We start from the raw sequence: 24,513 nt of genomic DNA, 5'->3' as shown, positions 1-24,513 counted from the left end.
TCAACACAAAAAAGAAGGGCAGGGGGCAGCGTCTTTAAGTGTTCTGCCAGAGTTCATCCTGGAAGACAGGATCCTGTTGATTGTTCACTTCCCTAGTCCAGTTTGCTGTGGTTTGACAGACAGATTTCGGCAATAGCTGGTTGCAGAGCTGGGTCTTACAAGAGTAAAGAGCCTTTAAGAACATCTCAAACCTTATCAGCAGAATTTCTGAATACAGAAATATCTTCTATAGGTACAGTGAGATTTTTTTTTTTTTTTTTGTTAAGACTGAGATGGCAGGCTCTACTACCGGAACAGTCCACTTTTTTGTGAACTCTTTTGAATAGAGCTCAGCAATGATTCTTGCAGGGGTGAAAATCAGGACTGACTCAATCATCAGAAACTGTCCATTCTATTTGTTCGTAAATGGAGAATGTCTTTTTAGTCTTAGCAGGACTCCAAGTACCCAAAAGAACATGGCAACAGAGGAGAATCAAGTGTGACAATGCCTAGGCTTTTGCGCACAGGAGAAGCAACCATATCAACGGGCCTGGGGAATGAGAAATCTTATGTGGCCTCCTCTAACACCAACTCTGGGTACTCTTCATTCCCCACAATGTCTGCTTAATCTTCTACAAGAGCATATCAGGTTCTGACCAATTAGAGACAGTGGGGGTGGGGAGGAAATCTGACTTTTTTGAGCTCTCGACAGCAAGGGATTTATTAAAGCCATTAGTTGTCTGAGAAAGCGAGACACAGTGGCAGAAAATTTCTTTATCAAGAAAAGTTTTCTATTCTGCTCCTCCAAATTTTCCCATCCCTGTGGTTGAAAACAAATGTCAATTTGACCCCATTAATGATTAGAAAATTGAATGAACCTTCTTAAAACAAAAGTATTCAAACAAAAATCTATATGTGTATGGACAGCACAAGCTTTGGGTGGTGGAGTTTTAGAACCAAGTTTGTTAAGTTTACATTGTATATCTAAAGAAATGTTCATAAACACTTCCCAGTCACTTGATATTTTAAAAAAAAAAAAAAAAAAAAAAAAAAAACTATTCAGGATACATATAATATATAAAGCAAGTAATAGAGATGCATAATATACCTGCCATGGGTCTATAGTAAAGGTCAAATCTCAGGGTGATAACATCTTACCTGTCCATTTCACTGGTCCCTGCTTCGCCCATCACAGTGGGCATAGCCCCAGAGGGGTCTTCAGGGCCTGGGTTCCATAGGGATGAACCACAGCCCTGGGCCTGTGTAGGACACCTTGGCTAACTACACACATTGCACTGAGTGTCAAGGTGAGCTCCCAAACAGAATCCAGTGCCCAAAGCAACATTACAGGCTGTGCCCATGGTGTTGGGTCTGGATCTGGCTGCCAACGTTGCAGCGATCCAGCTGCACTGCTTCTATTGTTGTATTAGAAGACAGTGTTGACTTAAGAGTGGATTGAAGAATCTGAAGTAAAAATAATAAATGACTGACTCTTAGAATGATTTCTCCATAAAGGGAGAGAGGAGTTCCATCACCTTTGAAGACTAGCAAAAAACTGAGCACTCACAGTAGGATTAGAGAGGGACATCTGGGTGATAGGGAGAGTGTACAGCAAAGCTTTGCCAGTGACTTGAATGTACCAGCCTATAAACTAGAGTCTATAAATATCCAGCCTGTGTCCTGCACTGTACCATTAAGATAAACATACACATTCATATATAGAGAGCATACATACAAGCTCCCTGAACAATCTGTTAAGTAATACCTACGTGGAATTCAAACATGATTTTGTTCACGAAAGACCTATCATATCCATGTTACCTACACTAATTAGGTGCAAAAATAAAGCTTTAAAACAAAAGCAAATTAATGATCAAGAATGGAATAATGCAATTACATTTTGCGGGAAAAATATATAGTGTAATTTTTGACAGAAATCAACCCCCTGGAAATAAGCTAAGGTCTTTGTAAGCCATACAGGTACTGCAACCTTGGAAACTTAGTAAGATTACCTGATAATTTGGCTTCCAGCCTACGGATCTGATTATTTCTCCTGGAGATCTGAGAGGGTAGATCATCACGGGAGCTACTGCCATCTGATGCCTGTGGAAGCAGAATTAAAAAAAAAAAAAAAAAAAAAAAAAAAAGGGTTAAAAAAAAATGGTTTTATGGAGGAGATGTATGGGTTTTTTTTACTTTCAGAATCATACTTACCTAGGTGGATGCAGCATCGTTCCGATGCTGAATCTGTTCCCTGCTGGTCTCCAACACTGAGAACTGAGCGAGCTAACACTACTGATTGCTTGGTTCCCAGGGCTCCATGAGCAGAGAGCTGGCGACTGTCAGTCATCACTCTATGCTCTACCCCATCCTCGCTCACTGAAACGCTGAGCTGTGGAGAGGGCAGGAGCGGCCGGCTCAGGCTCTCAGTGGCTCGCTTAGAGGCTGAGCATGGTGCCGATCCAGACATGTGGGCACATCCTGACTCCATTGTCGCGATCTTGCCTGAACCTTTAATGCTCTGTGACATAAGCAGACTTCAGCCCGCTGTCTGCTGCAAATGGGTCGCCGGAGTGCAGAGGGAACTGCACTCCTGTGATCTTTAGGAGTACAGGTAAAAGAGCTGTAGCTGTACTTCTTCTTTAAGACCAAATGAGAAAGAAATTGGCTCTGGATTAGGCACAGGAGGTTTCTTACAGCGTCAGGACAGGATCAGGTAGTTGGAGAAAAGTGGCAGGAAAACCAAAATACAGCAATAAAATGAAGGTATTCTTAGGACCCCGAGATCAAAGGTTAGAAAGGTTGGTAGAAGGACAGGGTAGAACCTTGATAAGGTCTTGGAAAAAGTGTTTGTGGAAGCACGCCAGGACAAAGACTTGGGAAGATCTACACAAGTCCAATGGAGCAGAGTTCCCCTTTAATGGTGCAAGGGAAGGTAGTGAAAGACAGAAAGCGTCTGTGTTAAGTGGTCGTCAGCACAGAGGTGCCAAAGTGAGGTGCTTGTGTCTCCTGCCCACCGGTTGGAAACATTGGGGGGGTGTATGTGACAGAAGGAGGCTCCGTCACTAAGAATATAGGAAAGTGTAACACAGGATTCGCATTAGGGGATTAATGCAAAGTTAGGAACTATAATTTCTGAGTGGAGAAAGCAGTGTTTTTTCTCCAGATTCTGTAGCTCTGGATCGGAACAGTCAATCCTGTGCCTGGGGTTTGCTAGACGCCTGCAACCTGGCTAACTGCACAGGTGTGCAGGGCCATTTTGGTCATTAGGTCTCAAAGAGGTCAGAGGACCCAGCCAGGAGACAGGTCAGCTCCTATCGGGGGGGTGTCAGGAGAACCCCAATCCTTAGGTCAGAAGTGGGCTGTGCAGCATGGTTTGGATCAAACTTTTGATCAGGGTCATTTGGGTAGTTTCTGTTGCCATTAGGATTTAAAAAGAGTAAACACAGTTGATTGATAATAAATGGCTTCAGCCAAACACTAACCATGAGTAAAAAAAAAAAAATTTGGGTTATGATTCATATTCTCTGAAAAATGGCCAAGAAATCATAAATTCGGCCAGGGTATGTAATCTTATGAGCACAACTGTATGTAAAACAAAAATGTACTTAAAGTGGAGCAATACCTTTTTCACTTCTAGGCTGTAGTGGGGGCGTCAGGGGAACGCAAGGGGGGCCCCTCCAATCCATCCCCTGGACATCGCACTGTGCACAGAGGACACTGGTGCTTTGGAGAGGCTGACAGGGAAGCCGGAAGAACCACTGATGTCACCAGAGGTGGGGAGGCGGCCAGGATACACACGGGAACACTAGAGGCTACCCGCTCAGAGCTTCAGTTCCTTCTACTGCGGCTACACGGCGCGGAAATGTTTGTACTTGTGAGGCACTTTACGCGGGTATGTCCATACTCGCGAGTGTACATAAAGTGAGAGTGTCCGTAAAGCGGGGTATGCCTGTATAAGTAAGGGGCATCTACTAAGCTGCTGAAAAGCAATATTTTTGTTTATGAAACTTGGTTTTATTTATAAAGCCATTATATATCACAACGGCTAAATCTGTGTCTGTAGTGCATGTTCAAAAATTAATACCATAAAAAAATAACATGTTATTAGATTTTTATTCCAGGAGTATAAAATTTGTTTTGAAATTCTAGAGAAATGCATTACAATTTAACTAAACCCATTAGATTTTAGTTGACTAAAATGTAGGAGATTTTAGTCGACCAAAATATGACTAAAACAATTCAGATTACTAAAAATACGACTAAAACTAAAAAAACAGCATTTTAGTCAAAAGACTATGACTAAAACTAAATCGAAATCTGAAGTCAAAATTAACACAGCTGCCATGCCCTAAAACAGTTTTGGACTGGCACAACTCATTGTAAAACGCACCTATCACTTGTTTAACCACTTCAGCCCCGGAAGGATTTACCCCCTTCCTGATCAGAGCACTTTTTGCGATAAGGCACTGCGTCGCTTTAACTGACAATTGCGCAGTCGTGCGGCGTTGCACCCAAACAAAACCGACGTCCTTTTTTTCCCCAAAACAGAGCTTTTTTTTGGTGGTATAAGATCACCTCTTTGGTTTTTATTTTTTGCGCTAGCAAAAGTGACAAAATAATAATATCGCAATAAGCGTATATTGATTGGTTTGCACAAAAGTTATCGCGTCTACAAAATAGGGGATAGATTTATGGCATTTTTATTACTTTTTTTTTTTTAGTAATGGCGGCGATCTGCAATTTTTATGATGACTGCAACATTATGGCAGACACATCGGACACTTCTGACACTATCTTGGGACCATTGTTATTTATACAGCGATCAGTGCTATAAAAATGCATTGATTACTGTGTAAATGACACTGGCAGGGGAGGGGTTAAACACTAGGGGGCAATCAAGGGGTTAAGTGTGTCCCAGGGAGTGATTCTAACTGTAGGGGGGATTGTCTCACTGGAACATGACAGAGATCACTTCCCCCCAGATCACAGGGAGTAGTAGATCTGTGATGTTGCTAGACAGAACAGGGAAATGCCTTGTATACATAGGCATCTCCCCGTTCTGCTGCTCCGTGAAACAATCGCGGGCCCCTGGTGGACACAGAGTCCACGGGACCCACGGTTATGGAGAACGCAGCGAGCGTGCGGGGCCGGCGGGGCGCGCACCCACAATTTAAAGGGGACGTACCTGTATGCCCACTTGCCCGGCCATGCCATTGTGCCAACGTATATCAGTGGCAGCTTCTCTGTGTAGACGGATGCAGAAAAGGCAGCCGACAACGCAAGCCCCATAGTAACTCTATGGGCGACGTCACTTCCCAGCCATTGTCGGCTGTCTCCTGCACAGAGCTTCCCCGTTGGAGACCTGGTGCGGCTTCAGAAAACGTATGTATAGTGATTTTTACTTTAAAGGGTTAGATAGTGGATGCAAATAGATTTATAGATTTTAGTTTTAGGGCGAACTTCCACTTTAAGATCACATGTCCGATTTGGGGTACTCTATAATACCACCCATCAATAGTCCAGTTTTGAAAGAGCTATTAATGTGATTTTTTTTTTTTTTTTTTTTTAGATACGATGATAAATTGTTGTGGTTTTTAATCTATTTATAGTGTTATGTCCATATTAGTCCACATTGCCTCAACCCTATAACTTTTCTATATATAGTAATTTGGGACGTAGGTACCGTATTTACAATATTTTAGCACACTTTACAAGATTACAAATTGCCAATATATCACTTTGTAACTTCTTTTACAAAAAATATTTCATTCCAATAAAATACATAAATGCATGTACTTCCTATGGTCAAATTCCAACTGGCGTCTATCTATGCAAGACTTCCCTAAGTTTGCACTGCTTCCCCCCCCCCCGCAAGAGCCTTCTTGCTATAAACCACATAATAAGCCCTGATGTTGTAAAAGGAGAAATGATGGGAATATCAGTAAACCAATCAAAAGGACATAAAATATTTCTTCAGCAGTCCTATATACCTACAGCCCCATTACAAAGAACGTATCTATGATTTAAAAAAAACCAAAAAAAACAAAAAACAAACACACACACACACACACACACACACACACACACACACACAGAGTAAATATAATGTTTTGGAACTTTCAAAATTATACATTTAAGATTTTTTTTTATAAACCTTGAGGGGTTCACCAAGGACATTGGCATGACAGAGTATATGTCTTCTAAAGACAGAAAACCGCATAAGATGTATGATTGCTTAATTCTGACGACAGCTACACCCCCAGTTATAAGACACTTATGCAACTACATTAGTTTAGTTAGACTCACTCTCCCTGGCAGAGTCTTTGTAGGACCTGTCTGAACACAGCAGGAACAAAGGGGATGAGTCAACGCTTTCACTCATTTAGCTGTGTTGTAAATTTTAGTAGCAGAACCAGACCAACCAATATAAACTATTTCCCAAAGGAAAATCAAGTTGGAAATGTTCAATAAATGTTATTAATGCCGAACTTTACCCTTAACAACAGGATAAAAAAAAATAATCTTTAGCAAGGAACATACATTCCACATTAATAATTCTGCTCCCAAAATTAGTGTGTGCCATAAATTGCCTTCAGCATTGCTCCTGTTTCTTCTTGCTGGAGGCTGCCATTCTGCTGAAGCCCAGAGCCCCTGAGCAGCAGAAAATTATACAGCGGAACTGAACCCATCATTTTAGCAGTCTCAAAAACAGTTAAATTCCTGGAATGCTGTGATTGCTGTCACATTTGCTTGTGCTCTCAGCCAAACCATCAAATGGCTGGTGTCATAACTGATCACATGTACAGCATAATGGCAGTTGCAGATCAAACAGAAGCATACTCCTTGGCGGTAAAGCCATTCCACTTTAACCTCCCTGGCAGTATGATTATTTCGGATTTTAGGTGCTGAAAGCGGTACAATTATTTTGCATGGAAATTTGGCGTTTTATATTGTAGGTCTGTAAATCTTAACAATAACACACTTAAATCTGTCCAAACCAGAGTCTAGTAGATATCCCGGGTATGATAAAGTTTGAAACACAAAAACATAAATTATAATATAATAAATAAAAATAAATAATTTAAAAAAATTAAAAAAAATAGTAATAAAATAAATTTCCCCACAATTCACTATCGCTCAATTCTGCAAGTGTTCTAATTTATTATCGCTGTTTTCTAGCTGGTCTAAAGCCACTTTTGACGTAAAGGGACACTTTTTGGTTGCTATGGACAATCTCCAGTTTCCAGGCAGAAAGAACAGTGTATATCATGTAAAACTGCATGCAGGGCATGGGCCAGAGCACTGGGGACAAAAAGGGATGTGAAATCATTTCATACAGTACTGTAATCTGTAAGATTACAGTACTGTATGTGTTATGATTTTGACAGTTTTTTGAATTTGCTGCCAGGCTCCGCCCCCGTGCGTCGCGCCGCTCGCAGGGAACGGAGCCTGGCACGGAGAGGCTTCGGAGGAGGACGGAGCCCTCGGACACTGCGGGTGACATCGCAGGATCCCGGGGACAAGGTAAGTAACGCCGCCCCAGGATCCTGCAATGCGATCCCGAGTGTGGCTCGGGGTTACCGCTAATGGTACTGAATTTTAACCCCGAGCCACACTCGGGAAAACCGCCAGGGAGGTTAAGGCTGTCAGCAGATCGACATCTAAAGATTCAGCAGTGCCTAAAAATAAAGAGCAACTGAGCATATCCAGAGCTGGGTGCGACAGTGTATTACTGGATTTTAAACAGTATAGGCACTTATTTTTTATGTCTTACATACCGTGGATATAAACATTTTACAAATCCCTGTTAAAATGTCAGGATTCGGATGCAAAAAAAAAAAAAAAATGAAACAAAGATAAATAATTTCAGAAATGTTTCCACCTTTAAATTTTAATGTGACCTATAAACTATAGAACTCAATTGAAAAAAAACAAACAAATCTTTTAGGGGGGACAGTAAAAAAACGTTTTTTAAAAATAAAAATAAATATGGTTGCATAAATGTGCAGATTCTCTTATAACTAGGGATGTAGCTGTGTTCAGAATTAAGCAATCACATTCAAAGTCATGTTAAATAGTAGTCAGTACACATCTGCCATCATTTAAAGTGCCTTTGATTAACCTCAATAAATAATTTTATATATATATATATATATATATATAAAAAAAATACGTATTTTATCTTGTTAGCAACAAATGTAAGAAAGGCTTAGACATAAAAGGGTTAAGCTATATACAGTGCTCTAGCAGGCACATTTATTAGTGATATTAGTGAAGGAAATTGTTCATTTGGACAAGATCTGTCTATTTAAATGTTACACTTAACTAATCTTGAAGATGCACCCTTCCCATCTCCTAACTCCAAAACTGACTAACCTGTGTAAGGAAAAAAAAAAAAAAAAAAAAAAAAAAAGAGAAGGGGTATGCTTACCTGTTTTCCAGGCCACTCTGGTCCAGTAACGTGAGCCAGCTCCCCTGTGTCAGCCAGCGGTGGCTGCAGGCAGAAATACCAACAACGGATGGGCAATAGGAGCTTTTGGGGGGAGGTTGCTGCACCCAGGCATTCGAGCCATTGTCGAGTACACTCTCCTCCACTGCAGCCACTGCTGACTGCCACAGGGGAGATCACGTGACCGGATTAGAGCAGCCTAAAAATAGGTATTTACATCTTTCTTACACAGGATAGTCAGTATAAATGTTAGGAGGGGGGTGGGATCATTTTTAGGATTATCTAGGATTAGCTTGGAATTCAACTTTAACCACTTGCCGACCGGGCCATAGCCGAATGACAGCTACAGCACGGTCAGATAACTCTTGGAGGGTGTACTAGGACGTCCTCCCAGAATCATGGACCCAGGAATCTCTGTGATTGTCGGGTCTCCCAGACCTGGCAAGTCAGGGATCTGGATAAAAGGCCAATCACAGCGGTCCTTTACCACACCGTCCATTGGCGGCGTGATCACTCGTAAACAAACCGGAGCTTGTACGGGTCGGCTCCTCCCCTCACAGCGTGTGAGGAGAAAGGGGGAGCCAGGTGCAACAGCACTGTGGGCTGAATCTGAAGTTCCCACAGCGCTAATCTGTGCCCAGCCATGGCTTATCCATCCATCCATGCGTGCTCCATCTATGGCTCATGCATCCATGCGTGCGCCATCCATGGCTCATCCATCCGCGCTCCATCCATCCATGCTCAATCTGTGCCCCAGCCATGGCTCATTCTTGCTCATCCGTGACATCAGTGATCAACCGCGCCACATCAGTGCCTTACAAAAGTGTAATAGGTAGTCAAATTAGATTTGAAATGTATGCCCTTAGAACACCTGATGGTGCTCCCTGCATGGTGGGCCTCTGTATGTGGCCAGGCTGTAAAAAAAAAGTCTCACACATGTGGTATCGCCATACTCAGGAGGAGTAGCAGAATGTGTTTTGGAGTGTAATTTATGGTATGTATATGCTGTGTGAGAGATATAACCCATTAATAACCATTAATATGAAATTTTGTGGGGGAAAAAAAACAAAAACATTTCACTTTGAAAAGAACTGGGAGAAAAATTACAACTTGAAAAAACTCACCATGCCTCTTACAAAATACCTTGGACTGTCTACTTTCAAAAAAGGGGTCATTTGGGGGGTATTTGTACTTTCCTGGCTTGTTAGGGTCTCATGAAATGACATGAGGACGCCAGTACATCAGGCGTGATCAATTTTCAATGCTTCGCACCATAGCATTGTAGACTCTCTAACTTTCAAAGACCAAATAATATACACTGATTTGAATTATTTTTACCAAAGATATGTAGAAGTATAAACTTTGGCCAAAATTTATGAAGAAAAATTACCGGTACTCATTTGCTAAATTTTAAACAGAAACAAAAGAAAATGTATTTATTTATTACTACATTTTCGGTCTTTTTTCATTCATAGCGCAAAAAAAAAAAAAAAAAAAAAAAAAAAAAAAACAGATGTGATCAAATACCACCAAAATATTTGTGTGGAAAAAAAGGAGAAAATTTTCATAGGGGTACAGTGCTGCATGATTGAGTAATTGTCATTCAAAATGTGAGAGCACCAAAAGCTGAAAATTGGTCTGTTAGGAAGGGGGTTTAAGTGCCCAGTGGGCAAGTGATTCAAATCAAACCTGAAGTACAAAACCAAAGTTTGATATATGGCAGCTTACTAATAATTAGATGTGGTGGCTTCATCAGTTTTCTTTTTTAGGCTTTACCCCCTCTGTTTTTACCTGTATTAGGGTCCCTACACTCTGGAAGAAGGAACAATTAGGGAGACCGGGACAGCAGCACTGTCAATTTTTTTTTTTGGGGGGGGGGGGGGGGGTGGGCAGTGTTAGATGGACTACCAGATATAGACACTCCATCATTTTAAAGCCAAACACCAGCTAACACATTTTAAGCAGTTACAGCAACAATTTTTATTTTGGGATAAAAGTTTTACATGAATAACTAAAAGCTGATCATTGTAGGCATTGCTTGTCAGTGGTAAATAGTTTGTCTCAACCCTCTAACTGCTAAATATGTATTCAATATATTTTTGTATCATAGTGGTAGGGAGGAGGAATCAAACAAGAACACCACATCCCAATATTAGATTCAAATTTAAGAAAAATTGGAGGCCTCAAGTCCCTCTTTTCTATATATTTTGGTAAAAAAAAAAAACAAACAAACAGTCGCAATAAGCGTATATTGATTGGTTTGAGCAAAAGTTATAGCGTTTACAAAATAGGGGATAATAGCCACCGATTACTGTATAAATGTCATTGGCAGGGAAGGGGTTAACACTAGGGGGGAACAAGGGGTTAAATGTGTGTCCTAAGGAGTGTTTCTAACTGTGGGGGATGGGACTGCCTGGAGACCGATCTCTGTTCATAATCAGTATGAACAGCAGATCTGTCTCCTCTCTCCTGACAGAACGGAGATCTGTTTACAGGAGCGATCACGGCCGCCGGGAACGCGCATTGGCTCAGTTGTCGCACGTGCCCCCTAAAGCTCTTAAAAGTGGCCGACGTACAGCTACAGTGAATTCGCCCAGCGAAGCCAACCTGCAGCAGGCGGCTGGTCCTTAAGTGGTTAATAAAGGTTTCCTTTTGGGTTTAGTACCGCTTAAGGCTCCATTCACACTAGCGCGTTTTTTGATGCATTTTGCATTTTGCAGAAATGCACGGGAATTTTTTGACATGGGTTCCTATGGAACATGTTCACATCAATGCCTTTTTGTTTCTCTGCATTTTTGGAAAGGGTCAGGGACTTTTTTTCATGCAAAATGCAGCGTTTTGCATGTAATAGAATTCAATGGACAAGCATCAAAAACGCAAGTGCACCGTTTTTTTTTTTTTTTTTAGACTGAAAAAAAAAAAAAAAAAAAAAACGCAAAACGCAAATCGCGGCAAAAACGCCGCAAAAACGCTGCTCAAAAACGTGGCAAGCATGAAAAAAAAACCTCCAAAAACGCCCAAAAGCAACATGCATAGGTGTGAATCGAGCCTTAAGCAGGAACCAAATACAACACAGGGCAGGAATCCCAGCTGCCCAGGAAGATTCTGGAAATTGAGTTACCAGGTAACAGGTGCCCAGTCATCTTCCAAGACAGCACATGAGGGGGCAAGCAAGAAATAACTTAATAGGGCAGGGCTACTGCTTGCAGGATCTATTCACCAAGACTGGGTTCTGCATAAGAGTAGGGCAATCTGGATGTATCAAACTACTGTATGGAAATTAGACCAGGTGGCAACTTTATAGAGATAGGAAATTATATATATATATATATATATATATATATATATATATATACACACATACATACATACACACACACACACATACATACATACATACATACACACATGCTCATAAGTTTGCATACCCTGGCAACATTTATGATTTCTTGGCCATTTTTCAGGAGAACATGAATGATAAAACACAAAAACTTTTCTTTCACTCATTGTTAGGCGTTTGGCTGAAGCAAATTATCAACTGTGTTTACTCTTTTTAAATGAGCTGCACATTTGAGATGTCCCCAGAGTGGCTCAATGATATTGAGGTCAGGAGACTGAGATGGCCACTCCAGAACCTTCACTTTATTCTGCTGTAGCCAATGACAGGTCAACTTGGCCTTGTGTTCTGGATCATTGTCATGTTGGAATGTCCAAGTACGTCCCATGTGCAGCTTCCTGGCTGAATAATGCAATGTTCCTCTAGTAATTTTTGATAACATACTGCATTCATCTTGCCATCAATTTTGACAAATTTCCTGTGCCTTTGTAGCTCCCCAAAACATCAGTGATCCAACTCCGTGTTTCACTGCAGGAATGGTGTACCCTTAATCATAGGCCTTGTTGACTTCTCTCTAAATGTAGTTTTTATGGTTGTGGCCAAAAAAAAAGCTCAATTTTGGTCTCATCACCCCAAATGACTTTGTGCCAGAAGGTTTGAGGCTTGTTTCTGTGCCGTTTGCCGTATTGTAAGCGGGATACTTTGTGACAGTTGCATAGTAATGGCTTTCTTCTGGCGACTCGACCATGCAGCCCATCTTTCTTCAAGAGCCTCCTTATTGTGCATCTTGAAACAGCCGCAGTACATGTTTTCAGAGAGTCCTGTATTTCACCTGAAGTTATTTGTGGTTTTTTTCTTTGCATCCGAACAATTTTCCTGGCAGTTGTGGCCGAAATATTAGTTGGTCTACCTGACCGTGGTTTGGTTTCAACAGAACCCCTCATTTTCCACTTCTTGATTAGAGTTTGAACACTGCTGATTGGCATTCTCAATTTCTTGGATATCTTTTTATATCCCTTTCCTGTTTTATACAGTTCAACTTCCTTTTCCTGCATATCCTTTGGCAATTCTTTTGCTTTCCCCGTTACTCAGAATCCAGAAACTTTAGTACAGGACTGGATGAAAGATGCAGGGGTCTGTAAGGAGTCCAGAAACTCATTGGCCCTTTTATACACACACTAATTACAAACAAACAGATCACAGGCGAGGATGGTTACCTTTAATAGCTATTCAAACCCTTTTGTGTCAACTTGTGTGCATGTTACCAGGCCAAAATCACCAGAGTATGTAAACTTTTGATCAGGGTCATTTGAGTAGTTTCTGTTGCCATTATGATTTAAAAAGAGTAAACACAGTTGATTGATAATAAATGGCTTCAGCCAAACACTAACGACGAGTGAAAGAAGTGTTTTTGTGTTATCGATCATATTCCCTGAAAAATGGGCAACAAGAAATATTAATGTCTGCCAGGGTATGTAAACTTACAAGCACAAATTGAAATATATATATATCTCTCTATCTCTCTATATATTCGACTTTATTAATATCATGAATTTGAATGCATATGTAATGTATTTTTTGTCGACGATTATCGGCACCTTTAGTGTAAGACAAGCTCAAGAGAAATGCATCCCTTTAAATTCTATGAATGTTTCACACTAGTCCTTTGCGCTTCCGTTAATCGTGGTGTTAATCTTGTTGCCTTTTTGGTCAAAAAAAAAAAAAACGCACCTCTCCATTCAACTGCAATGAAAACGCCGTAAGAACGTATCAAAAATGCACCTGTGTTAGGTTTTTGATGCAGTTTTCAAGTCACATAACCTATGAAAAACACACCAGAAGCACATTAAAATCGCGCTAAAAATCGCAGCAAAGTCGTGTGCGTTTTTGGTGCCATTATCAGCACCTTTTTTCTTTATTGACAGAAGGATAGAGATAGAGATACACACACATACATACAGCACTGGACTTGTATGAAGTTTGGTATCCTTGTAGGTCAAGGGTGTCCAAACTTTTGATGAAATCTGCCTCTGCCTTTCATATCTGAAGGCCGGATAAAAAAAAAAAAAAATCCAGGAAGCAGAAATATATGTCAGGACATTATAAATGACATTACATATTATTGGTAATCTAAAGGTTGTCTGTCAACTCTCAAGTTCAAAAAAATATGAACAGGAACATAACACCAAGTATACACAGATTTAGACCAACTGAAATTAACTGAGATTTTACAATGTATTCATCTCATTCTCAACTGAAGACGACAAAAAAAAAAAAAAACACACACAACAACACCTTGCCTGCACTTTTGCCTTTGTGGCTGTGCGTGGTGAAGAGCCTAAAGATGAGCATGGGCGTGTTATTTGTATTATATATATATATATCCTGTAAAGCGCCTCAGTGTGAAAGCAGCATGTATGCTTCTGTGGTGGAGATTTTGTCAGCGATTTGGTGTTGGGTCAATTATATCAAACTTACAAAGACAGGAAGCACTACGATATGTTTTATTGTTTATTTCTGAGTATATCATGTCTACAAGCATGGAGAAGGTTAGCCTTGCCAAAAGCAAAAAAAAAAAAAAAAAAAAAAAAAAGTCCCAGCAGGCTGCCTTTTGTTGTTTTTCTGCCTAGTGTCCTACTCCTGAAAGTGGTGCTATAACCCAACAGTCAGAGGCGCTTTACAGGCTATATATATATATATATATATATATATATATATATATATATATATATATATATATATATATATATATATATATATAAATAAAAATAGCACCTGCAAAGAGCCCCTCCTCTCACTCCAGTGTGAAAGCCCGAGTGCTTTAACGCTGGAGCGATGCGCTGGCAGCACACCAAGAAAAGTCCTGCAAGCCGCATCTTTGCAGCACTGTAGGAGCACTGCTCCTAAAGCGCCCCTGCCCATTGAAATCAATGGGCAGTGCCGCCGGCATAGTGCTGCTACAGGGGAGCTTCGGAAGTGTGAAAGTAGCCTAAGAGAAAAGGTGAATCCAGCAGCAAAGAACACTGAGAACAGTGCAACTCAATCAACAATCACCTAACAAAGGCAAGCCTTCCATTGACTGTGCATAGCTTTAGACAGCAGAGGCGTGAGGCTGCAGCCATACTGCTGCTAAAAGGAGTCCCCCTAACATCCAGCCATGGAAGTGCAGCTATATCCTGCCAGATCTGGAAGGGATGTCGAACCCAGACAAAACGTCCACAGATGGACCAATGCAGGAAATGATGCCAGACTGAGAGCCGCTGAAATCAGAAAAGACATCAGACGCCAACCTCTGGCCACTGAAGCTCATCTGATTGCCACCTGGAAGTCCCCTAAATGAAAAAAATGCCAAGTTACCTGGTGGTGCAGAACAGCCGAATCCCACCTCTGCCTTGGCATGCAACAGGGGCAACAACAGAGACCAATGCTGGGGTTTCATAGTTGTCCCTGCAAAGCAGCGGTGCATAATCTTGGCATTTTCTGCCTGAAAAGTCCCTTCAGTTAATTTTCCAGACAGGAAGCAGCAAATCTAAAGCCATAAAGGGAACACTGAACCAATGGCCAGTTGGTGCAAAGAGGAGGAACATTTCAGTGTACTACCGGACAGTAAATAACACAAACTAAACTGAGGGACAAGGGGATTGGAAGTAGTTTTTAATTTATTGACTTGCATTTCCTGCAGAAGAAATCTTCTCGAGTGGCAGATGCAAGAGGATTGTGGAAATTTCCACTGCAAACATAAATAAGTAAACACAATGTTTGACTTACAAAGTCATCCCCAGAGTCGGCTCCAGCAGATGTGATGGACTCTTTACTGACAGAACGAGGGATACGGGCAGCACCCCCAGGCCGTGGAGTGATTGCTGCCTCCTCTGCAATCTTTTTTTTAAGCTTGGTGAACATGGCCACTTTCTAGCTGGTGCCTGGAAGCTACAAATTCAGCAAGGTGTGCATCACAATATTCCGCGGGGCTTCAGACCAAAGTATACAAGCTTTGCTCCATTCTGCACCTGCAGAGAAAAGTGACATGTATTAAAAAGGAATAAAACAAAATTAGCACTGCAACTGACTGATAAAAGAGTTCTACCTACTAACGAGAAACACAAAATAATATATTTTTTTTTTATACTTTACATAAGCACTATTTTGATGATTGATATGTCCTCTTGCTCTGAATCTACTGCTTGAACGTTTCCACCTGATCCGCTTTCCCGTCACTTCAGCTTTTTGGTTCCCCCTCCCCTTTTCTTCTCTACCCTCCTTTACCTAGTTACCTTCTCCCTCACTTTTTTTGGTCTCTTTTTATAATATACCTCTCCCTTTTTACGCACCATGTCTATATCCATAAAATTTAGAAAAAAAAAAAAAAGAAATTTAAGGCATATTATGCAAGTGCTTGTTTAAACCTTACATACATTCTTAAAGTAGATTCTTAGGTTTAAGTGAAGTTTAACGGCTTTGCCCCTGAGGGTAAAACAAGTGTTAACGCCTGAACACAATTTTGCAACTTTGACATGTGCTAGTAAATCTGTACATTTCATCACAACTACTTTGTGTATCCAGGTGAATTAAACTTGTATTTTTTCGGGACAAATCGGGCTTTCGTTTGGTGGAAAATGGTGATGGATATCTCCTGATTATTTTTTTTAAATATCAAAGGAAAACTGGCCCACAATAGTAAAAATAAAAAGCATTTTTTTTTAGATTTAGCTGTACATTTCTTGCTATTACCATAATTTACCACCAAAAAACAACCCAAACCAAATTATCCTGCTTCTGGCAATCGCAGCGATACCACATATGTGTTTGTTATTTGTGTGTTGTACCAGTAGTATAGCCCAGAAACAATTCTGTGCATTTTCTTTTTTTTTTATTTTTTTAAATTTTTTTTTTTTACACTTTATGTCACACCGTATTTGTGCAGCGGTCTTACAAGCGCAATTTTTTTTGGAAAAAAAAAAAAAATAAAAAAATAATTTTAAAAATACACTTTTTGAATTAAAATAAAAAATAAGACAACGGTAAAGTTAGCCCAATTTTTTTTGTATATTGTGAAGAATAATGTTACAGTGAGTAAATTGATACCAAACATGTCATGCTTCAAAATTGCACCCGCTCGTGGAATGGTGACAAACTTTGACCCTTAAAAATCTCCATAGGTGACATTTAAAATTTTTTACAGGTTACTAGTTTTGAGTTACAGAGGAGGTGTTTTGGTTACTTCTAGTATTGTTCTCACTCCAACGATCGCGGTGATACCTTACGTGTGGTTTAGACACTGTTTTCATATGCGGGCGCGACTTATGTATGTGTTCGCTTCTGCGTGCAAACTTGGTGGGACGAGGCGCTTTAAAAAAAGTTTTTTCCTACTTTATTTTACATTTCATACTGTCCTTCTAAAAAGAAACTTTTGGGTCACTTTTATTCCTATTACAAGGAATGTAAACATCCCTTGTAATAGAAAAAAAGAAAAAAAAAAAAAAGCATGACAGGACCTCTTAAATGTGAGATCTGGGGTCAAAAAGACCTCACATTTACACTTAAATGCAATAAAATAAATACATGTTTTAAAAAATAAATAAATAAAATTCCCCTTTAAGTCCATTGGGCGGAAGTGACGTTTGACATCATCCAACGTTATGGAGCTGAGCGGGGGCTTTTTTCCCCTCACTCGGCTCCACGTCTCGGAGGGGAGAGGACCTAATCGGCTTCGCCGCAACCGACCAGTAAGCGGCAGAAATGACTGGGCCCTCTCCCTCCCCCACAATAAAAGTGACCACTTTTATCAGAAAGAGGAACATCCGCAGTTTAAGAATATACCGGGGTTATGGGGTTATGGCAGCTATCTGCACTTCTGTGATCTACAGAAGAAGTACAGCCAAAAAGCTTTGGCTGTACTCCTCCTTTAAGCCTCATTTCCTGGCTGGAGAACATCCAGCATCATCTAGATCTTTCCTCCCTATCCTTACATGCCTTGGCTGCCCATTTCCATTGATTAGATTTTAGTTCTTTCAATCATCAGATGAGCTGGCTGCATACACTTTCTTGTTTTAGGCTTTTTTCCCCCCACTTGGTAATCTGGCCAGTAACACAGCTCCTCTATTATGCCGCGTACACTCGGTATTTCCGACAACAAAATGTTCGATGTGAGCTTGTTGTCGGAAATTCCGACCGTGTGTAGGTTCCATCGGACATTTGTTGTTGGAATTTCCGACAACAAAAATTTGAGGGCTGGATCTCAAATTTTCCGACAACAAAATCCGTTGTCGTAAATTCCGATCGTGTGTACACAATTCTGACGCACAAAATTCCACGCATGCTCGGAATCAAGCAGAAGAACCGCACTGACTATTGAACTTCATTTTTCTTGGCTCGTCGTATATGTTGTACGTCACTGCGTTCTTGGCGATCGGAATTTCAGACAACATTTGTGCGACCGTGTGTATGCAAGACAAGTTTGAGCCAACATCCGTCGGAAACAGATCCAGGATTCTGTTGTTGGAATGTCCGATCGTCTGTACGTGGCATTAGAGTCCCCCTACTCTGGATAAATGAGCAACAGAGACACCTTTGTACAACAGCACTGTCAGTAGTGTTAGATGCTCTAGCAGATTTAGCTACTGACCATCGTAAGCACGCTTGTCAGCGGTTTATCTGAATATTCTAAGGCATAATGTACACGGAACGTTTTTACAACCTCTACTGAACGATTTAACTTGACAGATAGTAACCCACGTTTAAAACGTCTGGTTTGGCCGTGTTTACATGCTGCATTTTTTTTTTTTTTTAAATAGCCAAAAAATGAAAAAGCCTGTAAACGAAACATGGCTAAATGTGAGTTACCACATTTGGCATTTGAAATGCCTCTAAACACAGCGACCCCGTGTACACGTACTGATAAGATAACACAGAGGAGAGTTCAGGAGCAGTTGAAAAAAATGCCCAATTCTTACTGCCCCTCAACTGCTTCCCCCATTGTTGTAAAGCCAGTGGCCAGGGATGTATACAATCCGCAGCTGCGCAGCTTTACGTTTCAGGTACAGCAGGAATTGCACCCCTGTTGCACTTAGCAAGCGGTACTGCCCACCAACCTATTCAAGTTAACAGGCCCACGCTGCAAGCTCCCCGCAACTACGCATAATGTTCGCAGTTGTCCAGCATTTGGGGGATTTAAAACAGGCGGCAAGGAAGCAATATGATGACAACTCACCGCCTGTCTATTGCTGTCTGTCAGGTGTTCTGTGTCTCCCCAGGCAGGCAGTCCCATTCATTTTTATACAGACACAGCCGCTGTGTCTCATTTGACATCCATGTGGGAGTGTGTCCCCGAACACACACGGATGTCATATGTCACACTGCGGCTGTGTCTATATAGACTTGAATTGTACTGCCTGCATGTGAATGCACAGAACACCTGACGGCCCTCACACGGGTGTACAGTATTGTATGCCCTGTGTGAAGGAGGCCTAATTTTCCTACATGAGGGCAATGATCTTTCTGACTGCTGACACACAAACAAGTGTACCCAATTGAGAAATTTCCCCTCTATTCGGTTCTGTTCACATCTAAGGATTTGGGATCACGGGCAGTTTTTGCCCACAGTCCCAAATCACACTCCAATAGTGGCAAAATGCACCATGAGTGTCTGGGTGCCATTCATTTTTAACAGCACCTAAACGCAGTGTGGTTTTGCTGCAACTTTCACACGATAAATTTCGCAAAGCTTGGTCACCCAAAAGAAGCTCCTGCTCCTTTTTTGGGCAACAAACTTTGCGCGATGCAGTTTGCAGCAATTTATTGCCCGACAATCATGGCAGAATAGCAGGATGTTTAGGCACCATTAAAAATCAATGGCACCCAAAACACCCAAGTTACGTTTTGCCACCATTGCAGTGTGATTTGGGATCGCAAGCAGAATCGTGTTGATTCTGCCGGGGATCCCAAATCACCATATATGAACTGAGCCTTCCTGTTTTGGTGGCATCTCAAAATTTTGGATTGACCATTTCTTTCCTTGTGACACAAAAGGAAATGAATCTTCCCAGTAGAGACAGACAGCATTAAAGTGGTTGTAAACCCTTACATATACTCAGTAAAGTAACTAGCCGCGGATGATACAAACAGATGAAACAAGTCCTCCTACTTAAGCTGTACCTGTTTATCTGCAGTCTTCTCTTTTTCTAAACGCGGCAACTTGCATTTCATATACAGGCATTACTATCTGTCAAGTTAAATGATTTAGGAAAAGTTTTAAAAACGTCCCGTGTACATGAAGCCTTATGCCCCATACACACGGTCAGATTTTCCGATGGAAAATGTGTGATAGGACCTTGTTGTCGGAAATTCCGACCATGTGTAGGCTCCATCACACATTTTCCATCAGAATTTCCGACACACAAAGTTTGAGAGCTTGCTATAAAATTTTCCGATCGTGTGTACACAAATCCGACACACAAAGTGCCACGCATGCTCAGAATAAATAAAGAGATGAAAGCTATTGGCTACTGCCCCGTTTATAGTCCCGACGTACGTGTTTTACGTCACCGCGTTCAGAATGATTGGATTTTCCGACAACTTTGTGTGACCGTGTGTATGCAAGACAAGTTTGAGCCAACATCCGTCGGAAAAAAAACATGGATTGTGTTGTCAGAATGTCCGATCAATGTCCGACCGTGTGTACAGGGCATTAGGGAGCATTGTCAGACTTCTATGGAGACATTGCTTTGAAGCACCAAGAAAGCAACATGGGGTATACATTTTGAAGCAAATCAAACAACGTGTAAACAGGACTGCAAGTTAACTTTCATTTAGTGACAGGGGCTTTGGCATTCACAGCGCTTTCAAAAAGCGTGCCCAATTACACATTTTAAGCACTTGCCCTCTGGAAGATTTACCCCCCTCCCCTTTATGACCAGGCCATTGTTTGCAATACGGCACTGTGTTACTTTAACTGACTATTGCGTGGTCGTGCGACACTGCACCCAAATAAAATCACCTCAGTGGGGTTTTTTTAGCTCTATTATCAAAAAAAGATCAACAAGTTTGAAAAAAAAAAACAAAAACATTTTTTTACTTTCTGCTATATAACATATAAAATGTTATCCAATAAAAATTAAAAAAAAAAAGAAAAAAAAATCTAATTTCTTCATAAATTTAGTCCAATATGTATTCTACTACATATTTTTGGTAAAAAAAAATCCCAATAAGTGTATATGTATTTGGTTTGCACAAAAGTTATAGCGTCTACAAACTATGGAGTATTTTTATTAATTTTTTACTAGTAATGGCATCGATTAGCGAATTCTAGCGGGACTGCGATATTGCAGCGGACAAAACGGGCACTAACTGACACTTTTTGGAGACCAGTGACACTAATACAGTGATCAGTGCTAAAAATATGCACTGTCACTGTACTAATGACACTAACTGGGAAGGGGTTAAAGCATACCTGAAAGGTAAAACCTTTTTTTTTAAGTTTTGGATAAAGTGGAGAGGAATTAAAACCCCTGTCAGCATTTATTGCTGTCTGTGTCCCGTTGAGTAGAATTCCCCCTATGTGTCCCGTTTACCATTATCATTTAAAGTGAAAGTAAAAGCAATTCCCAAATTTTGGGCTGTCCCTATAAAAGTAAGAGAGGGGAAATCCCAAAAGTAGAAGTTCCGCTCATCTGATTCTTCCCCCTCCGGTGCCACAATTGGCAACTTTCAGGGGGGGAGGGGGGTGCAGATACCTGTATTAGACAGATATCTGCACCCACTTCCAGGAATAGACTCCCACGGGAGTCACACCCCCTCCCGCACCCCCCGCTGTCTCCTGGGAAACACACAGGTCCCAGGAGATAGCGGGGATCACTTAGGACGTGCATCGCGACTCGCGCATGCGCAGTAGGGAACCGGGAAGTGAAGTCGCAACGCTTCACTTCCTTATTCCCTCACTGAGAATGGTGGTGGCAGCAGCCGAGAGCCGAGCTATTGCTCGGCTTCCGACATTGCTGGACTTCTAGACAAGCAAGTGTCCGTTTATTAAAAGTCAGCAGCTGCAGTATTTGTAGCTGCTGGCTTTTAATAATTTTTTTTCAGATGGACTCCCTCTTTAACTGTGCAGCTAGCTGGTGTGTTTGCACAGTGTGGGAGGTGATTTTACTAGGGGGAGACATGGATCCTTGTCCCTGCTTTGCAGGAACGCAGGATCCACGTCTCCCCTACTGACAGAATGCCGATCTGCTGTTTACATAGGCAGATCACCATTCTGCCTCTGTGCTGAATGAATGGCGGGTGCCGGTGAACAGAGTACGCGGTACCCGTAAATCAGCTCCCGCTGTTAATCACAGCCGGAGCGGGTCGCCAGCAGCGCGCATGCGTTCCCCAGACGTGTTGGATCACGTACTAGGTACGTGATCAGGGGCAGCAGTGCCACAGTAAAAGTATGTTATACTGGCAGCAAATGATTGTAAAGGTTTGCGTTTTTTTTTTTTTTTTAAATAACAAACATGTCATACTTGCCTCCACTGTGCAGTTCGTTTTGCACAGAGTGGCCCCGAACACTAACTTCTGAGGTCCCTCTGTGGCTCTCGCGGCTCCTCCTCTTATCAGATAACCCCCCCCCCCCCAGGAGAAGTGCTCTCCTGGGGGGTTACCTTGTCGGCGCGCTCCCAGATCCAGCAATTGCGTCCATAGACACGAATGCAGGACTCGCCCCCGCATCATTGGGCTGGTGACTGGCAGCTTTTCACCTAAGGCCTCTTTCACACGGACGATCCGTTCAGGTCCGACTGTCAGTTTTTTAGGCGGACCTAAACGGACGCTCCATAGACCTCTATGGAGCGTCGGATGTCAGTGTTGACATGTCCGCTGACATCCGACCCGCTCCGATCCGAACAAGTGTAACGGAGGAAAAACCTACTTGTCCATCCGTCTGCGGATCGGGTGACGGACTCTACGGTTTGTTTTCATCCGATCCCCCATAGGGGAGAGCGGCGCTCTGACAGGTCCATCGCTGCACAGTGTGCAGAGACAGACCTGTCATCTGCCTGCTCAGCGGGGATCGTCGGAACGATCCCCCGCTGAGCAGAGCGGGCGCCGTACACGGACACGTCCGTGTGAAGGAGCCCTTAATGCATCTGATGCATTAAGGTGAAAAAACACGAGGGTTTACAAACCCTAAAAGCAAATGTAAACGAGCCCTTAGCCCTCGTTCACATTGGCTGCAGTTTTGAAATTGCACAAGTTTCAAAGCTGCATGTCAGTGCGACTTGGAAGTCATCTGTGCAGCTTCATTTCATATTAAAAAAAAAAAAATATTGCGGTAACTATTGTGTTTTGTTTTTTTAATTCATTAATGTGTATCCCCCCCCCCCCCAAAAAAAAAATTTGCAAATACCGTGTGACATAAAACATTGCAACGATCGCCATTTTATTCACTAGGCCTAGGGTCTCTGCTAAAAGATAAAACAGTGTATAACTTTTGGGGGTTATAAGTCATTTGCTAGCAAAAAAATTCTGATTTAAACTTGCAAACAAAACGTGTCAGAAAAAAAAGCCTGGTCTTCAAGTGGTTAATAACCCGACAGAGGTCCTAACCCCCAATCGGCTCTGACACCCAAACCTGAAAAAAGTTCTCCTTTAGTTATACTTGAAGTTAATTGGCCATACTCTTCTCCCTACTCGTTACAATGAAGCTGTGGTAAAAGAAAACAAGAGCGATTGAATTGACTTGAAGTTCCATCACAGCTGCACAATACATTCTGACAGACAGGACTGTCTGACCACCAGGGCTGGAGGTGGAACATTACCAGAGCAGACCAACCAGACAGACAGACAGCGTTATGAGGGCAGCCCACCTGTAATCCGGCTCTGTTCTCTCCAATCTCCGGTATAGCCTCTCTCTCTCTTTTTTTCCAGCTGTACAGAGGATGTGCCTAATGAGGTCACCAGAGCGTCTGTGTCAGGTGAAGCTCCTATCCCATTGGCTGACTGAAAGAGAGGCGGAGAGGTCACGGAAAACGTAGAAAGAGCGCGTCAATGTCTGCAGAGTCTATGAGGAGTCATTACGCTTGCGCGAGTTTAGGAGTGTTCCGTCAGATTAGGCGACCTGTCAGAATGTGTAACAGAAGTGACGTTTCGTCGCCGCCATCTTACTACACCCCACACTCCTCCACCATAACGATGCACTGAGAAGGGGGCAAGTGCATATCTTGTTACACCCACCGGAGTTTTGCATTTTACATTTTTTTTTTGTAACAGTAAACTGAGTGTATATAGTGAAATACAGTACTTAGAACTCCGTGTAAATGTTTTGATGTTGAATTTTGAAAGCAGCGGACTTCTGTCCGATTAGCAAACCTGTGAGATCAGCAGGCTTGCCGCTGCATTTAAAATGCAACATGTAAACAGTCAGACGGAGTTCTAAGTACTGTACCTAGAGTACTGTATTCACTATATAACCACAGTTTACAGTTAAAAATAAGTGTAAAATGCAAAACTCCGGTGGGTGTAACAAGATGTCCGCTTGCCGCCTTCTCAGTGTATCCTTAGTGTGGAGGAGTGCGGGGTGTAGCAAGATGGCGCGATGGAACATCATTTCCGTTACACATACTAACGGGTCGCCTAATCTGATGAAACACTGGCGGTGTTTCATCAGATTAGGCGACCGGACAGAATATGTAACGGAAGTGACATTCCCTTTCCGCCATCTTGCTACACCCCGCACTCGCCCACAGTAAGGATAGAGTGGGACGGGTGCAAG

The 24,513-nt window shown here is 41.8% G+C and overlaps 1 protein-coding gene across 6 annotated transcripts in view; it reads right to left on the bottom strand.

Moving 5' to 3' along the window:
* Positions 1 to 23,758, bottom strand: part of GOLGA1 (golgin A1) — a 271,860-nt gene extending 248,102 nt beyond the window's left edge. For all 6 annotated transcript variants that reach the window (XM_073600326.1, XM_073600327.1, XM_073600329.1 and 3 more), the window contains exons 1-3: positions 23,609 to 23,758; positions 15,537 to 15,778; positions 1,992 to 2,082 (exon numbers count right to left, since the gene is read on the bottom strand). In XM_073600326.1, coding sequence (XP_073456427.1) covers positions 1,992 to 2,082; positions 15,537 to 15,671 — 226 coding nt within the window. In that variant the 5' untranslated portion in view covers positions 15,672 to 15,778; positions 23,609 to 23,758. The remainder of the gene's footprint in view (positions 1 to 1,991; positions 2,083 to 15,536; positions 15,779 to 23,608) is intronic.
* Positions 23,759 to 24,513: the final 755 nt, after the last annotated feature.

This window comes from Aquarana catesbeiana, linkage group LG09 (genome assembly GCF_042186555.1).
Source record: "Aquarana catesbeiana isolate 2022-GZ linkage group LG09, ASM4218655v1, whole genome shotgun sequence".
Classification (NCBI taxonomy): Eukaryota; Metazoa; Chordata; class Amphibia; order Anura; family Ranidae; genus Aquarana; species Aquarana catesbeiana.
The sequence above is the reverse complement of the archived record's forward strand: the minus strand, read 5'-3'. Positions and strand labels throughout refer to the sequence as shown.